Source organism: Mytilus californianus, unplaced genomic scaffold (assembly GCF_021869535.1).
Source record: "Mytilus californianus isolate M0D057914Y unplaced genomic scaffold, xbMytCali1.0.p SCAF_24, whole genome shotgun sequence".
NCBI lineage: Eukaryota > Metazoa > Mollusca > Bivalvia > Mytilida > Mytilidae > Mytilus > Mytilus californianus.
The window spans coordinates 3,063,585-3,072,252 of record NW_026262673.1 but is presented as its reverse complement, the minus strand read 5'-3'; the positions used below and the strand labels follow the sequence as shown (position 1 = coordinate 3,072,252).

The window sequence follows — 8,668 nt, the reverse complement described above, 5'->3', positions numbered from 1 at the left end:
ATCAACTATACGATTGCCAATGAGACAATTATCTCCCACAGACCAAATGACGTAGATGTTTTCATCTATATGATTGTAAATGAGACAATTATCCCCCAGAGACCAAATGACGTAGATGCTATCAACTATACGATTGCCAATGAGACAATTATCTCCCACAGACCAAATGACGTAGATGTTTTCATCTATATGATTGTAAATGAGACAATTATCTCCCAGAGACCAAATGACGTAGATGTTTTCATCTATATGATTGACAATGAGACAATTATCCACAATAGACCAAATGACGTAGACTCTATCAACTATAGGTCATAAGCATAGTTTTTGTACATTGTAGATGTCTTCTGACTATCTGTGTCGTTTATTTGCTATCTCATTAACTCAAGATATAAATTTTATTTTATTCATATGGTGATTAAAGAACGCAATGCCATATGATTCGTAATAGATTTATAAATATTTACTGAAACGAACATAGTTTATATGCATTAACTAAATAAAACAAAGGTTTTAGCGTAGCTAAATATCAAGCTTCAAATTCCAAGTATTATCTGTATTCAGTTGTTAAATTTTTAAGATAGAGCTAAAAATCAAAATTATGGATCGACGGATCCGACCTAGGTGATCTAAGGATATTCTGTGATACTCTTCGTTCTGAGGGATCAGACGGTTCGCGTGTTCGTCGGTCATGCCTTCGTTCTGATTGATTTTCACTCCGTCTCCTGTTTGGATCCCTGTTGGATTTCCTCTTTGATCCATCATCATCGATCTTGTTCCAAGTAGAACCACTTAACTTCCGGCCTTGTCTGGGTTCTTCGTTCTTTTCAAGCAGCCCGGCAGCTTTCGCTTTCCTGTATGAATGGACAGTCAAACCGAATGCTACACATGATAAAATACAAACAATCAGTGTGAAGCCATAGGTCAGCATGTGTACCAGTGTCATACAATTTCCTCCCATCGCTATACCTGAAGATACAACAATCGGATTTGTAAAACAACACTGTTTATGTAGCGGTACAAAATGTACGAAATGAATTAACATATGCTTTGAGCTCTCAATTAGTTTCAATCAGTTAGTATTGATACAAGAACTAGATATCACAATTTCATATTAAAATCAAATATGTAAACCGCTTGTCGGATTCACTATCCTCGAGTCATATCTATGTTCAGAATATAACGATCTGAACGAATAGTAATTGCCATATCTACTATCACTGAAAATCAAAAGATTCTCATTTTCAGTTGTTTAATATAGAATACCTGGTTTATCTATCTTTGGTTTTCTATTTCTTAACCTTCCCCTAACCTGGTTTGGTTACAGAATACTTATAAATTACAGAATACTTGGTTTATCTATCTTTTTCTTAACCTTCCCGTAACCTGGTTTGGTTACAGAATACTTATAAATTACAGAATACTTGGTTTATCTATCTTTTTCTTAACCTTTCCCTAACCTGGTTTGGTAACAGAATACTTATAAATTACAGAATACTTGGTTTATCTATCTTTTTCTTAACCTTCCCGTAACCTGGTTTGGTTACCTTAACCTTCCCCTAACCTGGTTTGGTTACCTTAACCTTCCCCTAACCTGGTTTGGTTACCTTAACCTTCCCCTAACCTGGTTTGGTTACCTTAACCTTCCACTAACCTGGTTTGGTTACCTTAACCTTCCCCTAACCTGGTTTGGTTACCTTCCCCTTCCCCTAACCTGGTTTGGTTACCTTCCCCTTCCCCTAACCTGGTTTGGTTACCTTAACCTTCCCCTAACCTGGTTTGGTTCCTTAAAGTAGTTTACATCCTCGTAGTTAAGACACTGGTGGATAGTTGGTAGATAGTTTTCTCATTGGCAATCATGCCACATCTTCTTACTTTATACAGCAGTACAACATTAGAACAAACCGTAAAAATCAAGTTGAAAACGTATCTTTTTCCACCTGTTTTACAGCAAAATAATATTTTATTAAGAACACTTCTTAAAAATTATGAAATTCAAAATTAATTATCACAATAGTAATTATAAAATTCATAATTAATTATCACAATAGTAATTATAAAATTCATAATTAATTATCACAATTATAGTAATTATAAAATTCATAATTTGTGACTCTCTTAATATAATGCAAAACTTAGGTGAACTTGTTTTCAAATATTGCACACACAAGAGAATAGTAGATTTTACATAGGAAATGAATTAATGGTCAACCTGCTAAAACAGATAGACCACTTTCTCTTTTTTACTTTAATTCTGAAAAAAAAATGTATTCTTACAAGAGCTATATCCCTTTGGGAAGTCTTAGTACCTTCAACAAGGGCAACAGAAATTAAACATCCGAATTATTTGCAAAGAATTCCGCTCAAACCGGTGCAAGGGGCCGTCTAAACTTGCTGTGATGTAAGTGTTTTTTTGCTCCGTGTTGAAATCTTACTGTGACTTTCAGATGAAGAACAGCAACAAAAGCGCTGTACGATTGCTGTTTGTGTGTTTTTTTTTTTGCTGTGCATGTACCGACTTTGTGTCATAGATGGATACCCTATATCGTTTGTTTTTCTATTATATTAATTTGACATTGTATGTACATATTTTAAACTTCGTTAACATTTTTGAAATGTTGTCAGAAATGTACAAACAAGTTGTTTTCTTTAAAAAAAGAAATGTTATCGTGAACCTAAATGGCTGTTTGGTATATAATATAAAAATAAGAAGATGTGGTATGATTGCCAATGAGGCAACTCTCCACAAGAGACCAAATTAACACAGACACTAACAACTATAGGTCACCGTACGGCCTTCAACATTACAAGGTTGAAGTTTGAAGGCGCGCCAACCCTCCCCCTAATCTGGGTCAGTGGTGTAACAGTACAACATAAGAACAAACTATAATTATATCTCTGTTTTGTGTATTTTTCCTTTGATCTTTTTTGTGATAATTTTTCATATCATGCTACTCGCTTGAGATAGAAAATTATCGTCAGAAACTAAGAGCGCACGTGTCAATTACACTGGTTTATATGGTTTGTTCATTGGCTATCATATTCAAGATATGATTGATCTCAATTTATTTATAACCAAGGCAACAACTCCAATCTAGTCTAAGAGTAGAAACAATTTGAAACCTCAACTTTATACTTAAACTAGTTTGTTTAAACAAATCTCACTTTTTCATTTCATAACTTGTCCTTTTGTTTATTAGCCTAAATATAATGAAGTTGTTGATTTGTTGTTTTATACGATTGTGTGACAAACAGAAGAAAACACGAATAACAATTCAGTATAGCTCATGTCCAGTACGTAATTTAAAAATCCTGTTTTTGCAATCGCATGACCGTTGAATACGGATATTCATTTTAAGATAAATAATTTGTTACTAAGATGTGCAATTTTTTGCTTATGAATACAAATGTTTTTGTATCGCCTAATTTTTAAAGATATCGTCATATTTTTTCGCTTAAAACGCTCTAGACCTCTTTGTGTTAGGGATGAGGGATCGATAAATACCCTGCCAAGTCCGGTCTGTGTTTTTGTTAAATGTTTTTCTGCTTTGTATCGATCTGATGAGTGAAGCATTTTTCAACTGATTTTTATAGTTTGTTCTTATGTTGTGCTGTAACACCACTGTCCCAGGTTAGGGGGGGATTGAGCGCTCTCAAACATCCCCGCCATATTCTTTATGTGCCTGTCCCAAGTCAGGAACCTGTAGTTCAGTGGTTGTCGTTGGTTCATGTCTGTCATATTTGTTTTTTGGTAAACTATTTTGTTATAAATTAGGCCGTTTTTTCTCATTTGAATTGTTTCATATTTTTCATGTCGGGGCCTTTTATAGCCGACTATACGGTATGGGTTTTTCTCATTGTTGAAGGCCGTACGGTTTCCTATAATTGATTACATATATATACAATTTCTTTTAACTTTGGTGGATAGTTGTTCCATTTGCAATCATGCCACATCTCCTTATTTTTATAAAGATCCTCTAAATTCGCTTATGAATACAGATTGCCTCAACTCCTTGAAAACAAATTTACGGAATCCCCAGAAACTAGCACTGATTCTTCTTCAGGTTGGACATGAAGTTGTGCACCTGCTACTTTAACTTTTAGTCTGATATTTTGTGTATGTGTTAGGTGTGTGTGTTGGGGTGGGGGGGGGGGGGGGGGGGGGGGGTCAAATACCACAAAGAATATCACTCATAGTGTCTGAAAATTGTTCATATTAATAGAATTATTATAAGGACTCCAACACATATTCATTTATGCACTGTTTCAATAAATTCTGTATTTTACACACCTTGCAAATTTTGTCGCAATGTCCAGGGTTAATTTGCATTTTTTTTTATAAGATTAAGTATGGTAATTTGTATATATAAAAAGAGGAAGATGTGTTATGATTGCCAATGAAACAACTCATGAAACTGCCTGTCATCGAGTTGTTGTTATTGCTTTTGCTCCTTATTTATATGTTGATAGAAAGATAAAGCTTTTTAAAATTACTAAAAATGGAAGTTCGTTATATCATCTATGACTCTAAAAAAAAATTTATAACTTAAAAATAAAATGTTTCATTGTAGCATCTTATATATATGCATTTTACACATCTCAACGATTCTAATTCAGTTTGTTTTTCTTTAATCTATTTTCTATTTAATTTGATTTGTATTTTGATAACGATAAAGGAGAGTTTGTTCCGATATTTTTCCAATTAAAGTAATGAACTTCTAATAATAATTCCATTTTTGCTATTTTAAATGAAAAAGGAACAATTTTAGAAACTTCTTGTTTGTTCGCATCTTTCCTGGGCGTAGAATTTTAACTGCTGCTTAAACATATTTTGCTCTTTTTTAATCACGCTAAAATGGCTCAGTTTTAAAACGCCCTCCCTATCCATTGACCGTGACTTAATCTGCAATGTGAACCCCATGCAGCTTGTAATTTAGAAAACTTAACATATGCGACGCTAATTTAATTAACTACTGATGTAGGATATTAGTCCGCCTCGATTAACACTTATCTCTATAGCAACTGTAAAACGCTAATGCATATTCATTAGATCAATTAATTACCTATTACGCAGGCGGCTATAGAAAGAACAGATGTATTTCGAAAAGACAGAAGGCATTTCCGGTATTCCGAAAGACTACAACATCAATTAATATATATGCGTGAACCCTCAGGGTTCACGAAAAAATGATCTTTTACAAAACGTAGGTTCTGGTCACATAGCATGAAGAACAAATAATATTTACCGATCTGACCATCACATACGATATACTCGACACACGTGCTCTGGTAGTATGTTGTAGCTCTCTTATCTGAAATAGAAAACTGATTGATAAACTATCGTTCACAGCCGAGTAGATATCCCTAATGTGTCACAAGTTGAGGCACTCAAATATAATATGTAGACAAAAATATCTTTGCTGTGTTATTCAACATGTTGCAATTTTAAACATGGCATAACTTTTAGTGTTAGATTAATATTGAAGAGCAGAGAATCATAGAATAAAGGCATTGTTGTCTCTTTGATACATTCCCCATTTCCAATTTTATTAGAACTATGGAGTTATTTAATGTATGCAAAGAACTGAATTTTCAAAGATTTTTGTGTGTGAAAGAAGGGATTTGTTTTTACCTCAAGAAACTGCACCACACAGGGCTTTTCAGGATATGAATCTCACTTCGTACCCAGAAAATTTTACCACATATGAGAAAAGGTCTCAGCTTTGAAACGAGCCATTATACATATCAAAGTTTACGATACGGACAGATGAATTGAGGAAAAGGCTATCATTGCCGTTAATTTATAATAACATAGTTACCCAACACGTGCAATATATCAAATAAGCTCTTGTTAATTATCAATAAATTTAAGCACAATTTAGAGAATCGACGAAAAAACACCCGGTTCGGTTTTGATGTTACGGGCCTTGTTTTAAAATTGGGTTGGAATGTGCCAATTCGTCATAAAGGTTAACATTATAAAAAAAAAAATTTGGGCCGAATTGTCTACATTTGACGAACTTTAAATATTTATTTGTAATTGCACACTTTTCTGAATTATGGAGTTATGTGTAACTATAATTATGAAAAAAAGCAACTTTAAGCAACGTATACTAAATAATATTTATTGTCTTTGACCAATTTACGTGAGATTACCACAGTAAAATAAAGAATTGATGGACAAAAGCTGACTTGCGATGTTTTCGATTTTTCATTTTGGAAACGAAATGATATTAAAAAAAACATGTGAATTTCAAAAAGGAGAATGTAAATTTCATATGATATACGATAATTCCAGATCGGTTTTATCAAATGGACAGAAATGTGCTACCGAAGATATCGCAACCTCATTTTGATGAGTTTATGGTTTATGGTTAGCGTGTTTAGTCAAACAATGATACACGTATATCATGACGTCACGTCAGGGCTCTTTTAAGATTACTTATATTATAGCATTTTTTTAATATACATCTACATAAAAAAAGAAGAATGAAATCAGAACTTACTTAAATAATCAGCTGGGTCTTGGCAAACGATATCCCCGCCAATGGTAATGTTATTTTCTTTGGAATACTCTATAAACCAGAGATACCCGCATGTGCAGAACCAGCTGATTCCATACAAATCCACTTGAGACAATGCATCTAGGCCTGTAAACATATTAGTCTCTAGTTTAGTCATTATGTTGTCATTTAGAGAGATGTACTTCAGCTTTTTTAGAGCAGAAAACATGTCGGCATGCAGCACCATTAAATGTGCACGTTCAAGGCGCACTCGTTCCACTTCAAGCAAATTAAACAGAGCCCCGGTTGCCATTGTGCTACCTACTACCTGTGAGTTTATGATGGCGAATTCTCCGAGTGGTTCACTGTATTGGGTCATCTTTTTCACATTTAGTCCCTTGAAACCATCAGGATGCATGTTAGTTATGGATCCACCGGTGATATGAAACAAATTAACATCGCCAAATCCGGAAAAAACGTCCGATGGAATCGATAGTAATCCACAATCGATAATCTTAACCTCGTCAATAAAGGAGAAATCAGTAAAAGCAGCACTATCTAGAATAATATCAGAGTTTGCATAACATATCATATAAAGACTTGGAACATATTTTGAATCGAAGTTTCCTGTGTTGATACTCGTGAATCCGGAAAACGTATTTGCTGCTATTGTTCCGGATAGTTCTTCCAAAACTATTCGCTGTGGTTCTACGCTGTCAAAGTCAGCGTAGGCCAAAGGCAGAGACCAACTTCTTGCACTACAAGTATAAAGAATTTGTGTTGAATCGTAAGTACAGCCAACAGGAAGTGCAGACAATGGTGTCAACACACAGAAACATAAAGACGCCACTATTGCGGAATACATCTTTTGTCTTTTTTACTTCCTGATAGTATTACTAATTACAACAGATCCACATCTTATCATTCAATTGTGGGGTAAATACTTAACATAAAGAATTCTTTATTGATTTGGTTTAGTGTAGATCTGGATTAAAGCTGTATCCGATTACTGTTTTAACTTACTATTTTAATCATTTGAACATGCCAAGATTAAATGGTGATACACAATATTACACCGGTAAATTGCTGTAACAACTTGTATAAGCTAGTGGGCGTCTTTCTATTTGCTGTTTTATATACAAACCAAAAAGAACTTGAAAAAACTTTCGTCCATTACAGACATTATTTCTTCATAGCCAAATAAAATCTGAGATATAAAAAGAGGACTTTTTACTTATTAAAAGAATCAAGTTTTAAAACCAAACAGTTAATATCTAAATTTAGGGTAGTGATCATAACCTAGAAGTTGAAACGGGAAGACATAAGAATATAGCCCGAGACCAAAGAGCTTATCGATCATATAGGACAAAAAGTAATCTTTAGAGTTACGAAAATGAACATGATGAAGTTACATATAAAATTAAGAAGATGTGGTATGATCGCCAATGAGACAACTCTCCACAAGAGAGCAATTGATATAGAAGTTAACAACTATAGGCCAACGTACGGCCTTTAACAATGAGGAAAACCCACACCGCATAGTCAGCTATAAAAGGCCCCAAAATGACAAATGTAAAAAATTCAAACGAGAAAACTAACGGCCCTATTTATGTACAAAATAGTGAGCGAAAAACAAATATGATATTCAGCAACAAACGGCAACCACTGAATTGCATGCTCCTAACTCGGGACAGACAAATACATAATGTGGCGGGGTTAAAATAGTTTGAAGACGCCAACCCTCCCCTATACTGGGACATTGGTGTAACAGTACAGCATAAGAACAAACCATGAAAATCACTTGAAAAGGGCGTAACTCATCAGAAAGATAGAAAGCAGAAAGACATCTAACAAAAACACAGAACGGACGGGTCAAGGTATTTTTACATCCTCACAACAACCATTAAAAGTTACTATCATGTTCTTTTTGATATGTCTAAACTTGTAATTCTTGACTGTTGTGTTTTTACTGTGTTATACATTGTGATTTTGCTTGACCCATTTGGGTGTAATTTGCGATTTATTTTTTAATTGACAGAATATTGAATTACAGCTTGTACTTATTTCATCCTATTATTTTGTTTAACAGAGTAGATCGCCAACAACGACACCACTTGTGTGTTAATCAGACAAATTTTACACAGTTCTCTGCAACTGAAACCGTT

At 34.1% G+C, this 8,668-nt stretch overlaps 1 protein-coding gene across 1 annotated transcript; it reads right to left on the bottom strand.

Moving 5' to 3' along the window:
* Positions 1-420: 420 nt before the first annotated feature.
* LOC127732370 (uncharacterized) lies at positions 421-7,368 on the bottom strand. Its single transcript, XM_052241403.1, has 3 exons — positions 6,507-7,368; positions 5,247-5,312; positions 421-969 (listed from the first exon to the last, which is right to left on the bottom strand). Exons 1-3 carry the CDS (start codon positions 7,366-7,368, stop codon positions 587-589), a joined length of 1,311 nt encoding a protein of 436 aa, XP_052097363.1. The 3' UTR covers positions 421-586.
* Between the last annotated feature and the right edge of the window lie 1,300 nt (positions 7,369-8,668).